Source organism: Schistocerca nitens, chromosome 1, assembly GCF_023898315.1.
Source record: "Schistocerca nitens isolate TAMUIC-IGC-003100 chromosome 1, iqSchNite1.1, whole genome shotgun sequence".
Taxonomy (NCBI): domain Eukaryota; kingdom Metazoa; phylum Arthropoda; class Insecta; order Orthoptera; family Acrididae; genus Schistocerca; species Schistocerca nitens.
In genome coordinates, this window is record NC_064614.1 from 950,058,872 (window position 1) to 950,086,865 (window position 27,994).

A 27,994-nucleotide genomic window follows, 5' to 3' on the forward strand; every position below is an offset into this window, starting at 1 on the left:
CATTCTGTGTAGTGTCGATCGACCTTACGACGCCAAAGATAAAAACGATTGCAAAACATGCTGAATGTAGTCACTATCTGAAAGATTGGAAGTTGAGACATGTTAAGTTCTTTGTTGATTAGAAGTGCATGTAAACAAGTGCAAATAAATTACGAAAATGGTGGAAAACTCAAATTCATCCAGTGATAAACCAAATGACAGCGCAACAAACCAAATGCTAGGGAAAGGGTTAGTGTGTAAAACACGTGAGGAATATTTTGCAGCTTTAGAAAAATGGCTCCAAGACGTATATGTGATGCAGAGTTTCGCGGCGTCATTTCCGTATATTTTAATGTGTAATCAGTTAATGCCAAATGCAGCCACGAATAATCTGACATCAAGTGTTAATACCGCCACTGGTATACCAGGGGCAGGAGTGTTTCAGTTTATTACTCCTCCCCCCTATCTGCAAGGGCAGCAAGCGAATGAAGGCGTCAGACATCGATTTGGCCCAAATGTACAGAGTCAACGAAGGGAACAGGCCAATCTTCAAGAAGGTAAGATTTTACGCCTTTACAATTTACCTATGACATTAAAGACTATGCCTTAGTCGTAAAATTTTGTTTTGTTTTCCGTAGTATTATGCTAAGAGTGTCATTTCAATGCCTCCTTAATGTCCAATATTACTACTATAAGACGATGGTGACACAATTCATCACATGTATTTCCTTCCAACAGTCCTATTATTATGGCCGGTACCTACCTTGTTATTTAGCACCCTTTCGCCTTGTCCAAAATTTCGGAAGTTTGTTATGGTTTACCCCTGTGAAAAAAATATATGTATTACATCCTGGTGCTTTGTGCGTCTTTTTATGTTATGTTCATAATTAGCTGTAGCCAAGTTAATATATTCATTTCTAGTTTGACGGAGTCTGAGTATTTAAAATGAAATGTGTTAATACAATTTGTATTGGTTTGGCACTGTTGACATAAGACACTATTCCTTTACTGTACTTCTGACATTAAGCAAATCACCGAAGTACACTCGAAGCTATCATTTGAAGAAACAGCCAGGTGTGTGTTGGATTACTGTTATTTGCTGATTGTTTTGTTAGTATTGTAAACATCAAGAATGAAAAGCAGGATAATATTCATAATGAAAAGGTTTTCCGTAAGTTCCATGTAAGATTTGTTGTGAAGATTAGAGTTAATGCATCAGTTGTTTACATGATCTGATAATTTGCATTCCCTCTCCCTCTTTTCCCTTTATTTTTTTTTTTAATTGGGAGCGTGTGTTATAGAGAATTAATACTGTGCCAGACACTCTTGGTTATATGTCAGTGTGTTCTTCAGTTCGTCGGAGTTGTTCTGAGATTTTTGTTGCTTGTTAGATATATGAGCTTCTTTTCTTGTTAAAATGTGACTTAATTCAATGTATTTGTTTTATCTGTATTTCTGCACATAGAGAAAAACAGCAAATTGCAATCATTGTTGGCAGGCAGGTTGATGATACCACACATATGAAGTGGTTACACTTTCAGCTTTGAAGAATCAAAATTTGTTGTGCTACGCGACCACAAAACATCTATTAATATGGTCTCCAATAGTCATGGTTATGAATACAAGTGACAAGGTGGCAAGCGTGAAGTGGTACAGGTATTGGATGTGGTCCTGTGACATCCCATTCCATGATGGTTGAAGTTGTCCGAGGCAGAATATCCACAGCTACAAGGCACACTCGGGAGGTGACAGCAATATAAGTAATAGGGTGCAGGTCATCATGAATGGCAGAGCCACCAGTTGCAATATCTTCATGTTCCATACTGGCGTCACAGAGCCCGTAAGGAACACTAATAGTAAACGGATGCAATGGGATAGTGTTCCACTCACCATCACACCATATTGGCTGGAAGTGTGCAGAGATACCACAAACAGCTCTTCTGGACACTCGTCAGTGCGCCTCCAGACCCGGACCTGGTGGGTATTGCCTCCAACACAGAAGTGAGACTGGTGATTAAAGATGACATGTTGCTGATACTAAAGAAATTAAATTCCTAAAAGAAATTTGCACTGCACACCTAATGAAAAATCTGGAGGGGGAGAAACCATGGAACTGACAACTGGATTTGAGCAATATAGTTCATGTACATAGAGTGTTTTATTGTATTAAAACAAATCGCACTACGCATCTAATGGGAAATTCTGAAAAATGACTTAAGTTGGACTCATCTGATAGAATTGAGTTGTATAGCTAAACTAGACAATAGTGATACCAAAAATTATCATAAAAGAAGTCAAAAATTTGTCAGAACTAAGTTTATAAATATGATTGCTGCTTTTTTCACTTGTAACAGTGTCATCTGTACTTTTAGGTTCCTATCTAACCCCACCATCAGAAATCGTGCCACATTTGGAAAAAAAAAAGCCAGATGTTTGTGGGAACCAGTGTATAAATATGGATATTACTCCTAGCACTTGCAGCAATTTAAACTTTGCTGTTAAGTTCCTCCCTAACTACGCCACCAGAAATCACAGCATGTTCAAAATAAACAATATAGCCTAGTTTACATTAGTTACGAAGGCAGCCTCAGGTAACATTTAATAGCAGGCCACATATCTTTCTCATTGTAAACTTATGATATCACATGATGGTGCGGCTCAAAGCTGAGTGTAGGAATTGGAAACTAAAATTAATACTAGAACTGTGCTGTCTGTGGAGGCAACTGGGAAGCTTGTGTTGACCATCGTCAATGATCGTTTTGCCCTATCAGTGTCTATTACAAACAAAAATTCATCACCCTCTACCCACCATGGTACATGAAGGAAGTGTGCTAAGGAACACCTGTGGCATTGGATTCTCTTTTGTGAATTGTGCAGCATTTATCTGAAGACTGATTATCTTTATAGAAGAGTGTAGATGTGATCAGATGCTGACACACGCCAAGCATTCAGTCCCAGGAACTTAGCAAGGATGGGGGTCAGTCATGCTTGCGACTGGTATCGTGTACAAATGTAGGGCGCCTCTCATTGCTATTTCAAGCTCAAAGGCTGTTGCAGTATTGGGACAGGGTCTGCCAAACTATTGTTCAGCTCTACAGTCAACATTTTAGCAATAGGTTCACCTTTCAAGGCAATAATGTATGAGCACACTTTGCAACTCATGAATACCTTTCTTCGGGATGCGGGAATCAGGTAAATGGATTGACCTGCGGTAATTGGTTATACAAAATCTGTTGAGGATTCCTGGGACCATTTGAAACTTGCACTGCATTATTACAGAAATCCTCCTGATGTAATATATGACACAGGGAGGACTACTGTCAAAGTGCGGGGAGGGTTGAGCAGCAACACCTCGGCCCCCTTTGGGACTCTGTGCTGAGGAGATCAACAAGCATGTTACAGTGCATGGGGTGGAGCATCATTAATGAAATTTACCGAGCAACTGGTTTTAATTTTGCAGGTGTGATGTTTTGAACAGATCCTTTTATTTAATTCCCCCTCACCCCCACAGTAAAGTTACTCAAATGGAAAAGGAATACCATGAATTCATTGACCCAGTAGAGGAAAATTTTGTTGACATAGTCGTGAGGGCATATACAACAAATGATAACACTGTAAGAACAATATGTGTCTGAGTACAAACAACTGGGTCAGCACTGGTACTTTGCACACCCTCCTTTTGCAGAAATGCAAGCTGCAATTCTGTCATGGAGATCATCGTAGAGGTGACAGATGTAGTCTTACGGAATGGTCTGCCTTGCAATTTCCAATTGGTGCCTCAGCTGGGCCAGATTTCCTGCCAGTCTTGCAGACCGTGCAAAGTAACGTTTCATCCAATCCCAAACTTACTCAGTGGGAACCGATTTGGGATCATGCTGGCCAGGTTACTTGATAGCAAGTTGGGTGGCATGGGTTACATGTAGACGTGTATTGTCGCATTGAAAAAGCACATAGCCTTGTTGGTAAACTAACAGTAGGATGAAGGGTTGAATGATGTTTTAGGTGTACTGTGTACTGTTTAATGTACCCTCTGTGTGACCACCAGAGGAGAGTGGCCATCGTAAGATATGGCTCCCTACATTGTGTCACTAGTGTTGACCATGAATGCCTCTGTCATATACACTCTGGATGTTGGTGCTCACCTGCATAACATCACGCACACATACGACTATCACTGGCACTGAGGCAGAAGCGACTTTTATCACTGAAGATGACAAGTTCCCATTCATGCTTCCATAAGTGCCTATTGCAACACTACTGGAGGCAGACTGCACAGTGTTGGGGTGTGAGTGGGAGATCCATCTAATAGCATCGCAGGATTGTAGCCCTGCTTCACAGAGCTGATTGCAAATGTTACTCACAGATACTGCTTGAGCAACAGTGTCCCTAATTTGTTATGGAGTTGTGGTGCAGTCTCATACGATGCTTTGTAATAAGTCAACAGTCGTGGCATGCATCTGTGCATCGCCACAGTCCAGGTCCAGGCTGACAGGCATGTGCACCTTCTGCTAATCACTGGCGACAATATCAATGAGCCGTGCGAACCTCTCGTCTCACGTGTAACGCAGTTCTATGCTATGACCAACCAACCTTCTGCAGAACCACTATACGCTGTCTCTCAAACTACGTCAGTTGCACAAGTGGTTCGCGTCCTCACTGTCACGGCATAGTAACAATGCTGCAGACACAGACAGAGCTCCATATGCCATGGCAAACTGGCTGATGCTGGCTCTTAGAGGTGAACAACTGCTGTAGAGCTTGTGACATTCCATGGCTGATAACACAGATCCTGGTTTGTTTGCACTGGTGCACATTTGACCATTGCATTAACTGCCCTCTCGTAATGTCCAGTACCAATGTGACATGCCTTAGTCACTTGCATCAAGGTGTTAGTTTTTCATTTTTCAGTAGCGTATTTTGTAATTTCTTAGGCTGATTCTTTCACTCCCTGCTCCCCTTAATCTAGATCCATACGTGTTGAGAAATATGTAGCCTAGGTGATATAAAACATTTTTAAGAAGTTTATAATGCAGTGATTATATCTCAGGAATCACTTTCTGTAAATGTTACTGCTCGCCTTCAATATATTTAAAGAATAGCGTCATGGAATCACCAAAATCTGTTCTACTAGCCAAAGCACAGTGATACGACATTGGTGAGACAGTATGCTTAGCACTGCAACAGACTCTAAATTTTAACACTTGGGGTCTTATGAAAAATATATAAGATAATAGATACACTACAGGGGTTGGACAAAAATATGGAAGCATCATGAGAAATGCATGCTTGAACATAAATGCAGACACTAGCCAACTATGCAGACTGAGTTGTTGTATTTGGCAATGAACAGCACCTGTGCAATGCCCTCAGCATGTTGCAAGCACAAGAACAGTGTTCTGTGTATTGAGAATGAACTCTAATTTGGGTAAATCATTGGTGCTCAAGTGGTGAGTGTTTCCATAGTCAAGTTAGCTGAAGCATTTGGTGTTTTAAGAGCCACCATATTGAAGATTTAATACCACATACAGGTAAAGCCGAAAAACATCATCCACTACGTCACAGTGCAGATGAAAGTGTGTGTTGAGTGAGTGCAATGAACAATCATTGAAGAGGATTTTGGCAAAAAGTAAGAGGACAGTAGTTGGGTACGTCACCCCAGAAATGAATGTTTTATCCACAAACCCTGCCAGCAACAAAGCAACACAAAGAGAAACCCATAAGCTGGGAACTGTAGGGCAAGCTGGAATTCCAAAACCACTTGTCAATAATGCAAATGTCTGTAATGGGAAACCACGTGCCAAAGCCATTAAACGTGGACCACACAGCAGCAGAATAAAGTCACTTGGTCACACGGGTCTTGTGTAAGCTTCAAACTTCTGGCAGAGCTTATGTCCCAAGAGTGAAACTTGGGCAGGATTTCAGTGATGATGTTGGCAGCCATATCATGGTATTGTTTGGCCCCCATGGTTACTCTGAAATCTTGCAATACTGCCAAAGATTATGTGGCCAGTTTGGTTGATCGTGTCCATCCCATGCTACACTGTTTGATCCCCAATGATGATGCGTCGTTCAAAGAAGAAAGGTCTCATGTTCACATAGGTTGGAATCTTCCAGAACTGGTTTTGTGAGCACGAGGTTGAATTGTCTCATCACCCCAAGCCTCCACAGTTACTGGATCTAAGTATTACTGATCCCTTGTGGTATACTTTCGATAGAAGGGTGTGTGAGTGCTACCCACCTCCACCATCATTTCCTGAACTTTCCACTTTTCGTAGGTAGAATAATATAAGACTCACTTGAAAACCATAAACGGCATCTATTTATCGATTCTGAGATGACTGAAAGCTGTTTTGAATGGCAACAAGTTTCTTACACCACATTATTCATGGTAATGTGCTGTGTTTCCATGATGTTTTCATATTTTTGTCCACCCCATGTATATGTGACAAATTCTGCGAACCAAAAACAAACACATTTTTCATGTCAGGAGCCTAGCCAGCAGCACCAGCACAACATCTGGCTACACTTGGTCCACAGTATAATGTTCTTGTAACATCTCCATATGATGATGAGCCTGCAGTTGCTCAAAAACGTGTTCATGGTTGAATAAATCGTAACAAAAGTGACCAGTTGCATGTTTATTATCAGACAAATTGCCAATTTAAATTACAGTCGCAGTTCGTCATCCACAATGAATATAATTTAAAAAATCCTCTAATCTACCCTTGTAATCAATAACAACAGTTGCATAATTGATCACTTTTTCCATTCTCATAACATACATTTACACATCTGAAAGGGAAAAGTCACCAAAAAGACATCACAACTTGTATGTGAATTATGAAGTTGCACCCAAGACTGGCACACATAGAAACTGTTAGAACCAATTTTTCTTTCATCCAGAAAAGAAAGATTAAAGATCAGAGGAAAACAGGTGAAACACAAAAATATTAGGAAAGTTTCTAGAATCCCAGAACAACAAAGGCACAGCAAGTTGAAATGAGAAGGAAATAGCCCACATCAAAAGGAGAATGTGCTTGAATTTACCTTCGCAACATCGGGTCTGGGTGCCTGCTCACTCTTCCCAACTTTCCCTAACTTATCCATCTTTTTTGATTGAGGATGAAAATGTTTTAAAATCTAGGCCTTGCCTTTTCACTCTTAAAAGCATCATATTAATGTCGTCTCCAGAGAATAACTGTTAAAGACAAGCAACAGATTAGGTTTGTAGACATGAGAAGATTATTTGTAGAAAGGGAGTTGACAAGTCAGAAAAGGCCTTCTGTTACTATTTTAATATATTTTCTCTTTAGAAAAAAATTTTTCATGGCATTATTTGTACAAATACTGATTCATTACACATACTGTGTTTAGATTGGAACTGTGTACATAATTTTATCACTTAATGTGTTCTCACCAATTAGTTTCTTTGAGAATGATATAGTGAATATTAATCTGTTGCTAGTGGAAAAATAGGGTTTAGTTGTCTTGGAAAGCAATAAAAGTTCCAAAATGAGAATCAGTCAGTATTTGTACCAGATTATCCCAGGGTCATGTTTGGTCTTGAAAGCTTTCCTTAAACTCCACAGGTTCCATATTTTTTCTCAACTACTTTCATAGGAGGGTTATGGTGCCAGACTGATGTTTAGGACGGACTGAAGTGTAGGTTAGGGTAGAAGATATTTTGTTGTGAGTTAGCAAAGCCAATGAATGATGTGATGTGATAAAAAGTTATGACATGCCAGGTGGTTATTTTTGGGATGAAAGTTATGCTGACTGACTGATATGTAGTTTCAGGTTGGGGTGAAAACTGATAGGCTCTTTGTGAGCTGGAAGGGCAATCAAATGTCATCTTATGAGAAAAGGCTATGTTAGAGTTATGATGTAATTAGAGAAAGCTCAGCTATATAGTTACTGATGTAAGAAAAATTTTGTTACATTTACTGAATAATGACTTAGGATGTGTTTATTGTGCCAACAAATCATTTTTATTGTTATGGCAAATATCTTTTGATTATTGAGATTATGACAGAACAGTTGTGTTCCTGATTACATTGTGCATTTGGAGGCAGTATTCGCATCAGTTGTGCCACAGTTACTTCATCTTATTGCCATGAAACACATAGTCTGTCTGCTGCTCTTGTACTACATACTTAAAACTAGCCATTGACTAACCATATAGGATAGTGAGAACTGCCGACATTGCTTTGCAAAATACAAAATAGCACTGCCTTCATTCCAGACACTGTGTGCGTGCATATACATGTATAAAAACAAAGATGATGTGACTTACCAAACGAAGGCGCTGACAGGTCGATAGACACAGCTGATGTTGGTATGTCTCTGTTTTATGTTTGTGTTAATTTCTTTGTTTAAGAAGAATATGATTTCATAAAAATCAGGCAGGAAGTGTGAAACAAAGCTTACCCAATGGACGACATTGTTGTGTACTCTGTGAAAGTGGAAGTAATTTGCACTTTCTTTTTTCAGGAATCGTGTACAAAATACCTGCTGTGTGGAAGAGGATAATTGCTGAGCTCTTGGACTTTGTCATACTATTATTTGTAAGATTAGCTATTACTTTTGTTGCTGTGGATTTTGACATTATGTGAGTGAGAACTAAAATGCATATAAATTTGTGATGTGCTATTTTGTAAGCTAAAATAAGCATACATCAATGTAAGTGTCACAGGCAAGCAAATAGCAGCTAAGAACAGTAAGACATTTTTCTGAAGTTTAATGTCAATTGGAAAACTAACCCACTTATTGGTACATCCTTTATCGAGGAGCTAAATGTGACTGAGTCTTTGTAATGCTATAATGGGTGTCAAACACTATAATGTAACATGAGACAGGGAATTCTCTGAGCCAAGGAAAAGTTTCATATTACCTCCTTGTGCTGTGCTTTTTTCTTAGTCTCAAGATACCAGGCACACACAGTTACTATATGACGTTCCTCTCAACAGTCAGCAGAAGTATGGCAAATTTACATCCTATTCCATTATTTGGAAGCAGTACCATGACTATACACATCTTGTAGTAGCTGCATTATTCATTTCTGACCACAATATACATAGAGTTGTGGTAGGAGACAGAAAATGTTTTTTATTTATCACTATATACATAACCTTTTTCCTGTTTTTGAAGGAACAGTTTAATACAAGTCATAAGAGGGTGGGTCTATTTTCTTAAACGTATTTTGTGTCTTCTCAGTTTAGTTTTTCTGTGCACCTGTTTGCTAGACTCTGTCACAATTGCATCTGAATGTTACCTGCCCTTCAAAAGTAAAATAATTATTTTACAAATTGAGATTGATCAGATTGACAGAGAATGGCTTAGTTAGTCTTACTTGCGAGCAAATGTGAAAACATAATTCCCGCAATGTTTGAACCATTAAAAAAGACGATGACTGTAGTGGTGTTATAATATGTAAGCATGAATTAGGCATGGGTCTACCACTTCATACGAGTAACACAATAGCAAACAAAGCAATTTGTGGCGCTGTACAAAGAAGTTAAGTTGATAACACCTGAAACAAATATTCTGACAAGACTTTTTTGGGAATTTAAAGTAATGAGTAATGAATACTGGTAAAGTGTTGTGGACAAACTTGGTGACCCATGTGAGAAGGGGAGTGGATGGAAAAAATAATTTGTGTAGTCTATAAAAGTATTTTTCAATGGAGAAACCAAGGGATTTAAATATGAATTGAATATCCATTCTGTTTGCAAGATTTGGCACACTCTGACTTCCCCCAATTCCCAAATCTGTGGCTAGAAAATGTTTTGATTACAGTATTTTGGCAGCTGTAGGTAGATATTCTGCAGACTTTTGAGAGCATTACTTCAGGGATGGAATCTACTCACTGGAAAAATGTTGGACAAAGTGTGTTTTGACCTAAACACAGATTTCTGAAGTCCAAATGTGCATTATTGCTCTCCAGCAAATATTTTGCTCTCACAATATACAATGTTTTAATGCATCAACTTTTCTGTTCTCCATTTTCTTCATTAACATCCATTCCTTCACTTCTCCAAGTGCATTCTGTGTTGACATCTTGATCATGATTCAGCTTTCCTTTTAAATATTCCAAGTGCCCTCCCTTGTTTCAATCTATCTTTCTTTTATCTCTTAGTATATTGTTCATGATTCAGCTTTGTTTATCATATTATATCTCCCCCAACATTCACGCTTATTTTATCTTTCTCGTGTCTCGTTTATCTCTTGACTCTTCTTACACTCTGATTTCTTTCCAATTAAAGTGTCATCATGACCTGTCAATTATAGTACAGTCAATGAAAGGAAAATAGGAGTGGTGGGGAGGTGGGGTTGGGGGTTTATTGACTAACCTACTAAAAATCCTGACTAGTGGTATATTGGGGGGGGGGGGGGTCACATTTATTTGTCTTTCTTAAATATCTTGAAGACTGTGGCTTCTAGCAAAAATGATTCCTGTTATAAAATTCAGCTACATTAAATTTGCTACAAAAATGTCCTATTCATTTTTCCTCCAGGACTAATACTTTCAGCATCTTAGGGGATGGGAAACTCACAAATTATTAAAGATAGTGTTTCAGCAGTATAAAATTAATGTATGTTGTTAAATACTGTGAGTTAAGAACAAATATTAAATGTTTGTATCATATCAAAGTGCTGTAGGGCCATATTAAGGGGTAAATTGTGTTCTGGTGTAACACGGTGGAAAGGCAGGGGTGGAAGTTAGAGGTGTGAGGGAAGGTAAAGTCACTGGATTGTGGTCATGCAGTTCCTCCCTTCACAGATCTGCAAAACAAAGAACAAGCAGACAATTCCCCATTCTCTCTACTGCACGATTTCACAAAAGGCAACTATAGGATGTTTCACAAAGTTATGCCAGCCCTTCTGCAGCTTACCTTATAGTTCACTGTTGATGCTGTGTGCAGACATGCACAAGAGATGTTTATTTTCCCCAAAGCGCATTAACACTACATGGAGTCCAATGTGAATTATTAGTAATACTAAGATGCACAGAGCTCATATGGACAGAATCTACATAAATTCCTACAATTGTTCTACAGTGTTAGAGGTAAACTGATTCTTATTCAAGCTGTAAAGCAGCTGTAGCATTCTCCCGTGGAAGACATCCGGAGCGCTGCTCACTTTTCAGTTTACAGACTGACTATACATCCCCAGCATTTTCTGTCCAGTTATTTAATGTGAGTAGGCAAAATAACTGCACAGAGCTCATGTTTGTGCAGTGGAGTTATTTTCAGGCTATTCAGTGCTGTTATGTATAAAAGCTCAACGGCTGGAGCACTTGTGAAAGCTCAACGGCTGGAGCTGTAAACTGTCTACCGCACTGAAGAGCCTGTTCCATGTGTAACATACATAATATATATTCGACAGTAGTGGGTTTACTGTTTCCAATACCAGTGTCTGGAATACTTTTAACAGTGTGAGGGTTTAAATGGGCCCCCTTTGCAACATAAGTAGGACATGTAGGTGTTATTGAATTTCTGATATTTCAACAATAGTAAAGAATGCATTACAGCAGATTACTTTTCTAGATTTAAAAATGGTAGTCCTATCCCATCAGAGATATTGATGCATGACTTGTAAGGTTTCCCTTGCATGCACTCAGTGCAACCCATTCTATAAATACCAGCAATTCCTGAGTGGAACAGATTTATGCAGTCTACCAGTAACATAATGAATAGTGAGAGAAGTGCTGTAACATTTTGGTCATTCATTAATTCATCACCAAGTAACTACATGGCTGTATAGTATGCTATTAATGACACCAGCAGCAAGGTGCCACATCTACCTTTCCAGAGTCTATCCCACAAACACTACATAGGTCACTGCCAACATCACACTTGCAAATTAAGTACTTCTCACTCATTGCTTATAGGAATGTATTTTACATAAAAGCTCCCTTAACAACTGTAAGTATTCACTTAATAAACTGACAATATCTCTACTACATAAACACGAGCTCAGTGAAATTATGTTGAATACTTACATAAGAGAAGTGGACAGAAATGCTGGGGAATATAGTCCATTTCTAAAGTGCTCATGGTCTAGGAAGTCACCTTTTCTTGGCAGGAAACTGCCGTACAGGATGACTAAGAATGGATTTCCCCTGCAGCAGTATAGAACAGTGCAGAGCTTTATGTAGAATCTGGCTATATGCTTTTCTTGTGTTTGTATTATTAGTAATTCATATCTGTATTTCATCTAGTGTTAATCCACTTTGTGAAAGTAAACATCCCAGGCATGTCTGTCACTGCGTTACCAGCGATTCATAAGGCAAGCTGCGGAAGGGTTGGTATAACTTTGCGGAGCAGCCTGTTGGTGCTTTTTGTGTCATCGTGCAGAAGACAGAATGGAGAATTGCCTGCTCGCTCTTCATTTTGCAGTTATCTAAAGCAGGGAAGTGCATGATCACAACCTGGCAACACACCTTCCCTCATGCTTCCAACCTCCACCTCCACCTTTATGCCCTGTTACACTCAGTAACACATTATCCCTTAATACAGTTCTACTGCACTTACATGTGGTATAAGCATTCAATATTTGTTCTTAACCAATGTTATTTAACTACATATTTAACAAATTGCCTGCTCACTCTCTCGGGCTCCTTGGCTGCCATTTGTTTTTTTTTTTTATTTTTCTAACACTTCATCAGCGTGAGTGCTGACATTGTCAAAGTTTCACCCTCCATTGATGGCGCTGAGACCTTTTCTGTGCTGTACATTGCACAGACATGGTGTAGAGACTATGTATAAACTGACAGTAACGGAGAAAAGGTACCCACTTACAATGTCATGAATATGCAGCATACATTGTACTGGTGGAAAACTCTATGTTGGACTGACTGGACAATCAGTCAAGACCAGGATCACAGAACATAAGTGGGATTGCAGGTTGGGACCTGTGGAGATATCAGCCATGGTGGAGCACACACTGTGTGAGACCAACCACACAATAAAATTTGCTGACACAGAAGTTCTTACTGTAGAGAACAGCAATCACATCTGCTTGTTCAGGGAAGCTATAGAAATCCACAAACATGACAGTAGCTTTAACAAAAAAGAGGGAAGTCTCAAGGTGAACAGATCCTGCAAGAGAGAACCACAGCAGTAATGACCACAGGAAAATTCTCAGGTATTGGCACACCAGGTACCTACAATCAACAGCTGCGGGCTCAGTACCAGGCTGCTACCAGCAATGTAGGGTGCAGCTTTGACAAAGCCAGCCACTCCTGCTGGCTAAATGCCACAAAAATCATGAAACGAATATTTCCTGAAGGAAACGAGACAGAATGCCACAAAAGCCTTGACAATTTTAAATGTACATTAATTTTGTACCAATGAAATGTTCACTATCTTTAATAATCTGCAATTTTTCCATCCCCCGCAGTGTGGAAGCTATTAGACCAAAAGGAAAAATGAAAAGGATATTTTTATAGGAAATTTAATGCGCTTCAATTTTGTGTTGAGAAACATTTTCGTTAGGAGCTGCGGTTTTCATGATAGCAAGAAGAAATAAAAACAAGACCTTTAAATGCCCGCCAACGCACCCACACCCTGACATTCGCACCACACTGGTCAGGACTTTTAGTACGCTGTTCATGGCACTCCACCCTACCACTGTACAAAAATTTGTGACTAAACTAATTTTTTTCCATCTAGTCAGCATTTTTTGGTCTTCATCTACCTCATTAGTATCAAGGAACTTGAATGTTCGTCCATTTTGAATTTTGGGTTGTTTCTTACTCTGTGTGTCTTCTTTGTATTAGTTGGTCTTTTCCTGTCTGTGGGTGACTGGTATGTGCTTCTTATTAATTACAAATAGTACCAGTATTTGATTCTCGCACTCAACTTAAAACACAGTACCCATTCTTGTTTAAAACAGGCAATTTTACTGAAACTTCCTGGCAAAACTGTGTACTGGACCAAGACTTAAACCTGGGACCTTTTCCTTCTGCAGACAAGTTCTCAGCATGGTCCTAGACTGTTTCGAAGCAGCATCTCCACAATACCTTTTCTTCCAGGAGTGTTACTCCTGCAAAATATGCAGTAGGACTTGTGTAAAGTTTGGAAGGTAGGAGATGAGGTACTGGTGAAAGTGAGTCTGTGAAGGTGGATCAAGAATCGTGCTTGGATAGCTCAGTCTGTAAAACACTTGCCCATCAAAACAAAGCTACCAGGTTTGAGTCCTGGTCCAGCTCACAGTTCTAATCTGCCAGTAAGTTTCCAATAAATGCCACTCTGCTGCAGAGTGAAAATTCCTTCTGGAGAATATATTATTGTTTACTAGAAGGCTGTTTTGGTCAAAGTATACATATGTACCATAGTACTGTACACCATGTGTTCCAGCAGATTTTATGCCTTCCAGAATTACGTAGGTGTAAGCTTTCATGCTCACACATGGCAACTGTGTTCCTATGACCCTCACCAACCCCACGAGCAAAAGCAGTGAGAAAGAGGAATAACTTCTGTTTCCTCCTCTCCATGCACAAATATATCTTTTCTTAGATAGAATTCAAGGGTACTGTAAAACATTTGGTGGGACATTGTGAAAAATAAAAGTGGCCTGGAGAACAGGATTCTAGAGTACAAAGAAATATAGCAGAGAAAAGGAAATACAGTACTCACCTGACTAAATCAGATGTTGAAAGTGACCACCATTCATCTCTTGGCACTTTTGGGCCCTGTTCAGCAAGTTGCTGAAGGCAGATCAAAGCTTGACTGCTGGAATTACTGCAGTCTCATCCAAAAAGGCCAGCTGCAGTTCTTCAAGCCTGTGAGTGATGTTGCGATACAGCTTAAACTTGAGGGCTCCCCGCACAAAGTAATCACATACTGACAGATCAGGTGACCTGGGTGGTCAGCTAAGGCTGACCTCTGCTAACAGTTCTGTCACTTGTGAAGAGTGTGTAAATGTGCTCCATGGTTTGGCTGGCTGTGTTGGCAGTTGCTCCACTTTGTTCGAAATAACTGTAGGTCTTTTCCACCTTCATTAACCACAAATAGTTTCAAAATGTTGGCAATGTAATGACCCGAAGTCAGCATCTGATGAAAGAAGAAGGGTCCAATAAAGAAGATGGGTCCAGCAATGTGACATGCAGGTGTTGCACACCAAACCAAAGCTTCTGATCATGCATTAGTGTATTGTGGAAATTACGCAGATTCTCTGCTGCTCAGAACCTGTGATTCTGTGAGTTGACATAACCTCTCAGGTGGAACCAGGCTTTATTAAACGTAACAAACAGATCCATGTCAAAGCCATTCATTGTTAGCTCAGTAAACAGCCACTCACAAAGCTGGAGGTGCTGTGGAGCATCTGCTGATTTTAATGTATGAACTACAGACACTCAGTAGGGATGCACATGCAAGTTCAGGTGGAGTATTCATCCTGATCAATGTGATGGACTGGTACCTTGTGATAGGTGGCGGGTTGATTTAGTAAGACTCTAAACCATTTTCTGGTGAACTGCAGCTACATTTTCTGGTTTGCAGACATGTTTCGAAATGTTTTTTGACTTTTCAAAACAGATCCTGTCTGGCTCCATTTTTGGACTAAGCGTTACATGGCACTCTGTGCTGACACTTTGACACATTTAAACTTCTCAGCAAACAACTGACTACACTAATTCCATGACATTGTTGTCAAGTAACTTTCCACAACGAACACCTGCTGCTCCATGTGAGTATCTGCGTCCCCTTTGCACTGTTCCACTCACACTGACACAGCCCACACTCCACTCTGAACCGGTGTGGATCACATGGCGGGCACACACATGATGTGCACGTCACAAGCTGCGGTTATATGCATACATTCACATTCAGTCGTATAGACTTGTCCAGGTCACTTTTATTTGCCCCATCCTGTATTTTCAATCTCACAAATGTGGCAAAACTCAAAGAGTATGGTCTAGTATATTTTTTATTGGGTGGGTACTCCTAATGAATACAGTACAAATTTTGTGATGAACCTTTTTGGCAGTGTCTATTGGGATCCTGTGAACTGTCTATAACTCTGATAAATTCATTTCATGGAGATCATGTTGGTGCAGTAACACAAAGTTGTAATGGTGCTGTCAAATGAATTCTATTGTTGATGTAATTCGTAACGAAAGCCCCTGATTATGGATGGCCTAGGGAGGATTGTTCTGCAGGATATCTTGTGAACAATATCAGATGTGAAGTTTTGTCAAACCCCTATTAGTATCTCCACTCAGTGTACATAAACAAAGACATGTTGTCCATGCAATGTGAATATCATGTGCTAAGGAGGAACACACTGGTTCATTCACATAGAAGCTTTGCTTAATCAAGGCCAAGTAATGAAAGTGAAATACCAGTATTACATCATGGTCATTTAAAAAGTTAATCAGGCACTATGTGTGTTGAATCACTGAGATGTCGGTGGTATCAGTGCATTAATACTGTAATGGATTACACATGTCCATGAACGATTATTCTCTGTAAACATTGACATTTTTAAAGGTTATGAGGCTGAAAATATGGCAAAGAAAGTTCCTCGGTGGAATATAACTAATAAGCTGATTAAAGGTAACAACTCACCATCTAACTGTGCATTGAGTCATAAATAGGTACATAAACAAGAATGATAATTTTGGCAATGTGAAACGAGGGACATTCTACCATTAATCCTTCCCATTCTTCCTATAATGATATTCCACTGTCCATCCAGCCTACACAATATTCTGGTCCATGCCTACGCCAGTCCCTCTCCTAACCCCTTGTCACATATCCCTATTTAAGACACAGTTACAACATCTTTCTGATTCACTCACACGCTACATCCTACTCTACTCTTGTCACAGGCTTTTCCTATCCCATAAGAAACAGTGCCAAAGTTGAAATAAACCAACCAACCATGTCATATACCAGCTCTGCTGCAATTTCTTTGCAGCATTATATGTGAGCATGACCACCAACTAGCTGTACACCATAATGAATGGCCAGTGTTAGAATGCAGCCGAGAGCAGAGTTGTGCATCCAGTGATAAAATACACCGTTTAGTGCCGAGCACAACATGCTGGAGTTCAGTGGCTGTTCCACAAACCGTCTCACCTGGATCCGTCTCCTCCCCACACTATCAGCCTTTATGAACTGCATATATGGTGGGAGTTACTTTGCAACATGTTCTTCATTTCGTAGTCCTCCTGGCCTCAGTCGCTGCTCAGCCCCTGCACCCCATTCCTCTGTCCCACAGTCTCCCTTGCCTCTGCTCTGTCACCCCTCACTAGCCCCTCCCTCACGTCATCATCTTCTGCAAGAAATCACTGGTTCCAGTGCTCCTATGTTACATTCTGAGCCCATATACCTGCAGCCTCTCCCTTCCATATTCCTATGTCATAGACTTTCTGTCTCCCTCCAAGTCCTCACCCACACTTCCCCAGCCCTCCACCTCCCCTCTCTTTTCTCTCCTCGCCCAATTCACCCAAAACAACCCCTCGCCACAATTAGCCTGCTGAATTGCATTTCCACCATTGTGTATGCAACTGGCTCACTGTAGCTATATGTGTGTCTGGGGAGAGAAAGGGGTTTTGCGTACCAACGACCCAATGCCTCTAATTCAAGTTGTTGCCCTTTCTCCTAAATTGTTTATATCCTGCCAGAACTTTCTATACCATATTAAATTTTGCTGAACTTTCAGACGAATCCTTTTTCAAAGATAACAGAACACACACACATGTGCACAGCTCTATAGTCGTAGCAGACTAAATTGTGCTGTGATTGCATTTCAGCAGCAGTGTCAGCACAATATAGTTGACTGGTACAATTTATCTGTGGATCTGTGTGTATGTTCTTTTATACCTGAAGGATAGCAACATTTTTCGACCTTACTATGTGTCTATCAATGACTCAACAATAAGGTGAGTTTCTGCCTTTACTTGTTAGACTTCTCTTGGCTCTCCTTCCAAACAATTTTAGTGTGCAGTAGGGCACAACAATTTTGTTATGATGTGCAGTAATGTGTTGCTAGTGTTTTTCTAGCAATACCATTGTGATAATGGGTTCAAGCTTTTTGTGTTGCACTTCAGCTGTTAAAAGATGAAAAGTAGCAACTAAGCACTATATGGTACCCATTGATCAGGTCTCCACCCAATAGACTGTGGATAAAAATGGACTTTCAAGACTAAAAAAAACATTGAATGTAAAATTAAGAAATAAAAGCACACACACACACACACACACACACACACACACACACACACACACACATCATGATCTGAATGATGGTCAACAGCTTAATGCAATACCAACCACCAGATTTAAAAGTGACTAAAATTGAGGCCGGGAACATTAAATAAGACACAAAACTTAAGTATTGGTTGACTCTTGTAACAAAGAAAAGTTTGAGCTAAATATAAGGAAAGTTCTAGCTGAATGTAAATAATTTAAATGTAAAGAACACATTCACTGGTTAGCAGAAGCATTAAGTCATTGACAGCATAAGAAAAGAATGACAATTTTGCTAGTTTGCTAGCTTTCGGATAAGTTCTGCTATGAGCTAGAGTACGCAGATGTGCATGCACTCCCCTCCTTCCCTCCCCCCCTGCCCCCCCCCCACACACACACAAACCTTTTCGCTATAATTTACCGTGTGTGTGTGTGTGTGTGTGTGCGCGCGCGCGCGCATGCATGCATGCGGGCATGTGTACTCCAGCTCATTAAATGATTTATCTGAAAGCTAGCAAAGTCTTCATTCTTTTTTGTGCCTGTCAATGTCCCTATGCTTTAGCTTTCTGGTGAATTGTCTCCTTTACACGTAATTTAGTTGCAAAACTCGGATTTTATAGTTTAGTGAAACCTAATGGAAGAAGATCAGTAAACTTAAGTTTCTGGTTGGACTATGGGCTTTGTTGGTCTGCAAACCAAGCATTATTGAAGAACAGGGTGGGATTTTTACTCCATAGGTTTGAATTTGTTAGTAAAAGGATAACCAATTTATTCATGGACTTCAGAGGAACTAGATAGGTCTACAGTGAACGTGAATGTCCTAGCATTTGCCCCTTAACTAAGATGCTAAAATAACGAAAAAGCCCATCCTGAAATGACTTGGAAGAGAGTATTATAACAGTTGATGCAGACTGAAGGGGTATGAATGTAGATTTGGTTTTTATGGAATGGGAAACAGAAATGCAGAATGAGAACATTTACTGGGCCTGTGTGTAAGGCCATCACTGAACCAAGCACAAAGCAAAAAAAATCAGAGAAGAGGCCCACAAATTGTTGCTGAGAGAAGAGTTGCAATTGTTAGATGAAGAACAGAAAACTGTGAAAGTGACTATAGTATGCACCGAGGATAAAGTATATGAGCAACAGAGCCAAACACAAAAATCTGAAGTAATAGTCTTGTGGAATGAGTGGCATGAAGAGCACCTGTGTAGAGAGGGTCGTGTATCAAACCAGAAGGAAGGGATCTCATGTAAAACAGGAGAGCAACTTTATGGAAAGAAGAATTAATAAAAAATGTATCCCATTAGTAGAATTCCTAATGGTGAAGCGACAAGAAGAGAGACCCTGATAGTAAATTAATTTCAAACATGCTTGAACAATCTATTGAACTGTAAAGGGCATAATATCTTTTTGGTAGGCTGCATGAATGTGAGGGTATAAAGACAGGCAGTTTGAGTGAAAAAGACAGTAATAAGCCGGAGAAAAGGCAGCTTGCAGTGTGTACCCAATCAAGGCACTTGGAAGCATTGGCCGGCAATGTCTGTGTGGAAATAAAATGCAATAAGCAATGATTGAAAACAGGGAATCTTCATCTCACTATTCAAGAGGGTGATAGGAAGAGACACTCAACTACGAAGGTGTAACTTTGCCTCCATGTGAGAACCGAGTAGGAAAAACCTGTTTAACTTATGCTTGAGGTCTATTGAACTTATGCTTGAGGAAAGACAGCATAGTTTTAGACCTCATGACATCATATTTACCACAATTATGCTTTATGAGGAATAATGGAAGAAAAATAAAATGCTTATATTTTAATAATAAGTAGGAAACACTTCCTAATGTTGGAAAAAGTATATTTATTTGATCTTGACCCAGGTTTCGGCTTCTTAGGCCACCTTCAGACGACAACTGAATGTCGCAAACACAGATAAGATAATGTGCACTTTACACAGATATTAGTTTTACAGAAGAAACAAAAATTGCATGTTTTGGAAAAAATTACATTTTTTGTCACACAGAAATAGTTGCATTAACTCAAAAGGAAATAAATTTTTTTGTAGAGATACATGTAACAAATGATCAAGAATAAAGTTGAATTTATAATTTTAATCTAAATTTGAAATTTTTTATTCTCTTGTGAAAAGCAAAAAGATGACACTACTGGAAATGCTGGAATTCAACAAGCATATGACACAGAATGTCAGCTTAGTATTAAATGGCCAAACTCAGATTTCCTTTTTCCTTACTGTTAAATTAAGTTTTAATTATAAGTATTAGATTAAAGTTATAAAATCACCATTATTTTTTATCAGTTGTTACATGTATCTTCACATAAAAAACTTTGTTTCCTCTTTTAATTAATGGAATTATTTCTGCGTGGCAAAAAGTGAAGTTTTCCTACGCAAAACGCTCTACACGTCACTTCTGTGTAAATAATGTCTGTGTAAGTCACATGTAATTTTAACTGAGCTTGTGACATTCAGTTGCCACTGAAGGTGATCTACAAGGCGGAAGCCAGTTCGTGATCATATAAACATAGTTTCAAAGAATATGAGGAAATGCTTCCAATTTAATATTGTTATCATGTTCCGCCAAGCACTGACAGAAAATTCAGCTACTCATAACTGTCTTTGTGGATACTAAAAAGGCATGTAACCATGTTCCTCGTGAAAATATTAGGTTGATGCATAAGTTCATAGCGTATTTCGACAATTTTAGTAAATACAACAAATGCTAACAGAGACTTCAGTCAACCATAATATATTCTCCTGCACTGCTTAGAACAGTCTGCCAGTGCTGGGGCAACTTTCTACTGTAGAAGTCACATGGATTTGAGGCGGTGAACTTGTCAAACCATGGTTGGTTGGTTGGTTGGTTTGGGGAAGGAGACCAGACAGCGTAAACCATGTTTGGAGTGAATTTTCATCTGGAAAGGAAGTTGCTTGAAGGTGGGAGAGAGGAGAAAAGGTGAAAATCTGAGATCACAAGATAAGATGAGTAAGGTGGGTACAGAATGATTACCCAATTCAACTCCTGTGTAGTGTTTTTTGTCAGTCTAGCACTATGTGGGCAGGCATTATCATGAAGTAGCATCACTGAATGCAGGTGTCCTGGTTGTTATCCTTGGATTGCGTCTGCAAGATGTCTCACTTGGTAACAATAAATGTCAGCAGTGATGGTTACACCTCAGAGAAGCAATTCGCGGTACACACACCATCGCCATTCTAACCTGTGAAACATCTTTTGTGTCGGTGTTATGCGTGCAGGTCTTGGGATGGGGAGTTGCTGCGTTTTTTGGGGGTCAACCATTCATTTCTTTCCCTTATGCTACCATAAAGGCACCATTTCTCGTCACTAGTAACAATACAGCATAAGAATGGTCGGTGTTGTTCATGAGCCAATTGATGATGAAGAGCTTGCAGAGATGCACATATGACCACTTGCTGATTTTTATGATTTTGGCTTAGAGCTTGCAATTCACTTGCATCAGATTTTTTAACCTTCCCCATTGGATGCAAATATTCCACGGTGGTAGAATGATCACAGTTCACCACATTTGCCCGTCCTCAAGTACACAGACAGGGATTATTGTGGATTAATGTGTTTAAACAATCTTTGTCAAACCTCAAATGTCTTCCTAAACATTGATGTCAAAACAATCCTCCTTAAAATGAGAAAACCATTTTCTTACCATTCACTGTCCAATAGCATTATCTCCATTTTGTGGGTGGCTCCACTGCTTTCACCCCTCTATTGAGCTCAAACAAAAGAATATGTCAGAAATGTTCTGATTTCTACACTTGACACTCCATTTTCTAGTGTCCACAGCTCCACTCATTATCTCCAAATGACAAAATGACGATATGTGAACTCCAGTATCTGGTAGCAACTAGAATACCTACATGCAAAACAAAAATGCTATAAATTTATGTACCAACCTTATATACTGAAAAGCATAAGAAAGTGTCTGAGAGTATCATTACAAGAGTTTGACAATGCTGTGATGAGACCAAGGGTGGTATACTGATCCAGAGGAGATCAGATTGTTTTGAAATGAAGAGTAAGTTCTAACAAGGAAATTGTCTGTCACCACTCATACATTAGTAACAGATGAAATTCGAAAATCCGTCAGAAGAGAGAGTGCACTTCCCAGTAATCTAGTCATCACTGATGCTAGAATGATATGGGGTCAAAACATGCTAAACTAGATCTCTGGAATGAAGAATGTATGGCGGTGATCTCTAAATCAGACAACCAAGACAGTAAGATTTGTGTTGAATAGAAATTCTTCATCAGTCCATCTAAAAACTGGAAATGAAGACAGAGAGTTTGTCAACAACTTGCAGTACTTAGGTAGTGCTGCCTCGTCAACTAATACTATGCACAAAGATATTTTGAACAGAATGCGGAAAGCTTAAAAATAGATATGGAATACTTCAGATGCTTTGTGACTGATCCAGATGTCCCATTAGTATAAATTTCTTGTAATTTCTTTAAGTTAAAACACTGTGAAGAACAATATGTTGGTCCTTTTCCTTAATGTTAAAAAAAAGAACCCATATGCAAATGCTTTGTCATAATAAATTCATAAAGTGGGATGAATAAATTAAGAAACACCTTTTCAGACATTAAGAAGATTTTCTTGCTGGATGTGGTATAGAAATAGTCAAATTAATGATGTCATTCATATGTACTTGAAAATATATACTTTCTGGAAACCAATGAAATGGAGAATGAGACTTACTGTTTAAGCTGATCACAACACTCATTGTTCGCATTACTGGAACCACTGTCTGTTGTGACAGTTCTGATTGCCAAAGCATTTGAAATAACCTGTACAAGTAAATTGGTGGATCAGTCAGACAAGACAACAAGAAATCACTTTGTTCTGGAGAAAAGAGAAAAAAATTATATCCTTAAATATTTTTAAAAAATGTGATTGATGTGTGGAAGTATTTCACTTTGAGAAATGTTACCAAGTTGCAATGGATCATTTTGCTGAACGTTCTGGAACATACATATTTATAGATTCACTAAACTTTTCTTGTTTTCTCTCTCCCTCTCAATATTTATTTTTTTGTAAAAGAATGTTGGAAAGTAGAATTTAGACTAGGAGTACTGGTATCCAAAATGGAAATTTCATCTATAGTCCTGTGGTGCCAGAGGCTAGAATAAACCCATGTAGCTCCTGCCTGTTTTAAGAGGTGACTAAAAGAAGTCTTATACCTAGTCAAGCTTTCACATTGACAAGTTAGCTGTTATCAGGAAAACTGTTAGTTTTAGCTCACATCACGACATGTCCAACTTTTTTTGTTCCACTTGTCTAAATATCACAGAAGTTCAGCCCCTTTTGGGAAGGATGTCTTACATGATGTATAATCTATCCGTCATGTGTTGTGATCCCCTGCACCTGTTATGAGAGTGGATATATGTTCGCACTCAAAATTTAGTGTAGTAGACAATCTGTCATGGGGGGCTCATCATTTACCATAATGGTTATCTCTCACTGACAATGCAGTGATTTCTCTGATGATGCCTGAGTTGTGAACTCCTCATGTACACTAATGAACCAAAACATTATGACCACCGACTTAATAACTTGTTTATCCATCTTTGGAACAAAATACAGCATGGATTCTGTGTATCAGGGATGCAACAGTTGGTTGGAAGGTTTGTGAAGATATGTGGCATTAGATGTCTACGCACAGGTCATGCAATTCACGTATATAACAGGCCGCTGATTTGTGTGTGTCTAATAGGACCCAGATGGCTTTAAATCAGGTGAATTCATTTGTCAAGGTATCAATAGGAGTTCACTAAAATGTTCCTTGATCTGGCTCTAAGACATAGACAATTATACTGCAGAAAGATGACATTACTGTTGGGAAAGACATCAAGCATGAAGAAATAAAGGTGGTTCGCAGCTGTCAGCATGTCTTCAATTGCTACCACAAGTCTCACACAAGCACAGGAGAATGTCTCCCATAGCATAACACTGATTCCACCAGCATGCACCTGTGATGCGCTGCACATTTTGAGCTGCCATTCACCTCAGTGACAGCATTTGTGGAGACAACCAGCAGCCTAGTATACGAAAAATGTGATACACCCAAAGAGCTGACATGTTTCCACTGATCAACACTTGAATCTTGATGGTCCCGTGCCAACTGCAGTCATAATTGACGATGTTGTTGGGTCAACATGCGAACACATAGAGGAGGTCTGCTGCGGAGCTACATGTTCAACAATGTACGATGAACGGTATGCTCCAAAACACTAGTGCGTGCATCAGCATTGTGCTCTTTGGTGCAGATGCCAGGTATCACCATCTATCCTATTCTACGGAGCAGACAAGCCTCAGAACCCCATGTTCTGTGAAGAGTCGTGGCCGTCCAGCCATTGAGCTCCTAGTTGTAGTTTCATTGTCCTTCTACCTCTTTCCGTAGATGCTCACGCCATTAGCACATGAGCATTCAACCAACATCACCATTTTTGAGATACTCATTCACAAGCTCTGTGTAATAATAATCTGCCCTTTGTCAAAATCGCTTATCTCAATGGATTTCCCCATTTGCAGCCAATATCTTTGCTAGGGTGATACCCCATCTGTGTCTGCTCTGCTGTCATCCTTTTCTTACTGTGCCATGTGCCCGCAACACCACCGGGCAGCATCCAGTGTCTCAGGCAGTGGTTACAATGTTTTGGCGTATCAGTGTATACTGAGGAGTAGGTGTCTCATCAGATCTGGTGCATCAGAACTCCGAGCAAAGGCTACTATGCCAGGTAGCCTTTGCTATGGTCAGTGTGCTACTGGGAGGACCTCTGATCAGAGTGAGTGGCAGTAGAGTAGGTGATCTGCAATGAAACTGATAAACTTACCCTTACAGGCGGCTGAGCCTACATGCTGGCTCAGCAGGTAGAAAGAGACTCAAAACTCCATGGTATTTCCATCGTAGGCCACAACACAAGATGGGAGCCAGGCAAGAAGAAATGGAGGTAGATAGTTCATCCACTTCTTGATACGGTCCATGGATTGGAAAAACAGATGTAATAGAGAACATGAGAACTAGATATCTGTTGATCAAAACTGTGAATGGTAATCAGACACAGGCACTTGACTTCAAGACTGAGGACAAGGTTGGGGATATACCAGTTACCATATTGCCTCATAACAAACACAACAGAAATCAAAGTCTCATCTTCTATTGAGACTTAATGCTATTAACAGATGAACTGCATCCTAACCGCGAGCAGTATGAAGTATATTTTGTTTGTTGTATTCCAATAGGGCCTGAGGATAATAGGATTGACATTGGACCTTTCAGCCTCACCTGTGATGGAAATCTTTTACGCAAGGAAGTTAAGGTCATGATTTATAGGTGTCATGTCAAACCCAGTTTTCTTTCATGTATGAAATGATTTAAGTGCATGAGGTTTAGGCATAAAACCTCTGTCGGTGAATGATGTCACAGTGCTCACAGTCTTAAAGGTGTGCCACCACCAGATCCCATGCTGGACAAGTCTTATTAAGTTCCTGAGCATAGCCACTGCGAGTGTGCTTTTTGTGTGTAAACAGTACATTGCAGAATGAAAAGATAGTGCATGTGGTCAATATTCAAAATAGATCAGTTAACGAATATGCTGTTGAAACTTCCTGGGAGATTAAAACTGTGTGGTGACCGAGATTTGAAGTCGGAACGCAGTTTGGAAGTCTGGCACTGCCAAGAAGTTTCATATCAGTGCAGAAACTGCTGCAGAGTGAAAATTCCATTTTGAATATGCTGAAAGAGACTCCTTTGAAGTGTGTTTACAAGTGGTTTAAACATTTCCTACAAAGATGAGATGCCATGGGAGACTCCTCCCCGAACTGGGCGGTCTGCAACTGCTTGCATTCTGAATAATATATGCAAAGTGAAGGAATATTTTTCCCAGGATTGTCATGTGACACTGCGAATAATAGCACAGAAGTAGGAATTTGTCGTGAGACACCTTGAATGGATACGCACCCAATATACCAAACAAAGTAACTGGGCCCTGTTCTATAACAAATCCCAGCCACACACTGCCTTTCTTGTACAGCAGTTATTACCCATCTTACTTGCCAGGCCTGTGTCCCTTGGAATTTTTCGTGTTCCCCAAATCGAAAGCGTCATTCATCTGTCTACATCTACGTCCATATTCTTACATCTGTATCTGCACTCTGCAAACCAATGTGAAGTGCATGCCAGGATACTTCCTGCAGTACCATGTATTGGGATCTCTTTCCATTCCATTCACATATGGAGTGTGGGAAGAATGAATGCTTACATGTCTCTACATGCTACGAGAACAAATGGGCAAGACCATAGTATGTTCCTTAACTCTTCATTTAATTGTGTTCATGGAAGTTTGTTAGCAGGCTTTTGCAGGAACGTAGCCTGTATCTTGAAGCATTTGCCAGGTCAATTTTCTGAGCATTTCCTTAATGCTGTCCCATTAGTCAAAAAGCTGTTGACTTTTGTGCTGTATGTTCAGCATGCCCTGTTGGTCCTGTTTGGTGTGTCCCAAACCCTTGAACAGCACTGCAGGATGAAATGCGCAACAGTTTTACAAGCAATCTCTTTTGTAGATTGGCTTTTGAAGGGATTGTAATCAGCCAGTGGACTATAACCACTATTCTGGACAGGCTACTCACTTTATGAAGTGCAAATGGAAGAATCCTTACTTATACTTTAGCTTGTAGCCTGATCTTCGTGTGTCTCTCTCATACTTATAAGGTGGTGTTGATTCCATTTTGTCACTTCTTTTTCCTTTAGCTTACAGTAGTCAGTGTCAATGTGAACCATTGTTGATTTATGTAAAAATAACTAACCTGTTAATTATTACAATTTTTCCAGAGACCTTGAGAAGTACGACTTTGATCTACTGAACAGAAATGTTAAAATGGACTACAAAGTTGCTGTTGAAATGACATCTGAAATCTTACTGCTTGAAATGATACACAGACTTGTGGTCTGTCTTTTTGAGGTAAATATCACATAGTTAATTATTTGTGTTTCATGTCATCAGTTTACTTAGAAATATGGCTAAAAATGTCATCATCAAAAATTAATGAAAGGGTAGGAAATTAAGTGTATTTATAAATGTCTTACCCTTATACAGAAATATAATTTCTCTCTTTGTTTTATAGGCCTTTTGGATAAGGAGAGGCATAGGACCCCGTATGGGAGGTGCAACTCCAGGAAAGGCTGTGCTAGGAATTCGTGTTGTTTTGTGTGAAAGGGTAACAGATGTTGAGGGTCGTCCTGATATTGTTTTGGTTACACCAGGCACTGATCCAGGCATGTTTTGGGCTTTTGCCAGGTCTTTAATAAAAAATTTGATTTTAGCTGTCTTGTTTCCAGTGTGCTTTGTGCTCTTTCTTTTTAGGCACAACAGAACTGGATATGACATAATTTGCAGAACACTTGTTGTAGAAGATGCTCCACCAGCTAGAAATTAAAGAATTCTGCCCATGTATACTTTAATGACCATATCCTCATGTTCCTTATTTCCTTCTCTGTGACTCCCTATTATTCCCAGTGACCCACTCCTTTTTCTCATCCTACTGATCTTTACCTTTTAGTATTATTTGCCATCTTGCCTTATTCTTCTCTGCATTAAAACACACACACACACACACACACACACACACACACACACACACACAGCAACCAGACTTTCGGAGTGTATATACATTGTAAATCGATATTTATATTTTCTCAATACAGAAAATGACTTTAATATTAAAGAGTTGTAAAGTTTGAAAATATTATTAAAATATTTTTGGTTCTCTGACA

The 27,994-nt window shown here is 39.5% G+C and overlaps 1 protein-coding gene across 1 annotated transcript; it reads left to right on the top strand.

Annotated features, from left to right (window-relative positions):
• Positions 1-27,994, top strand: LOC126194605 (protein FAM8A1). Its single transcript, XM_049932778.1, has 4 exons — positions 1-536; positions 8,470-8,587; positions 27,053-27,182; positions 27,346-27,994. Exons 1-4 carry the CDS (start codon positions 158-160, stop codon positions 27,655-27,657), a joined length of 939 nt encoding a protein of 312 aa, XP_049788735.1. The 5' UTR covers positions 1-157; the 3' UTR covers positions 27,658-27,994.

Excerpts from the sequence above, each read along its gene's own strand:
- LOC126194605 (XM_049932778.1), top strand. The coding sequence starts at position 158 with ATGGTGGAAAACTCAAATTCATCCAGTGATAAACCAAATGACAGCGCA. Across the intron at positions 537-8,469 it reads ACAGGCCAATCTTCAAGAAG|GAATCGTGTACAAAATACCT; the intron begins GTAAGATTTTAC and ends TTCTTTTTTCAG. Across the intron at positions 8,588-27,052 it reads GCTGTGGATTTTGACATTAT|AGACCTTGAGAAGTACGACT; the intron begins GTGAGTGAGAAC and ends CAATTTTTCCAG.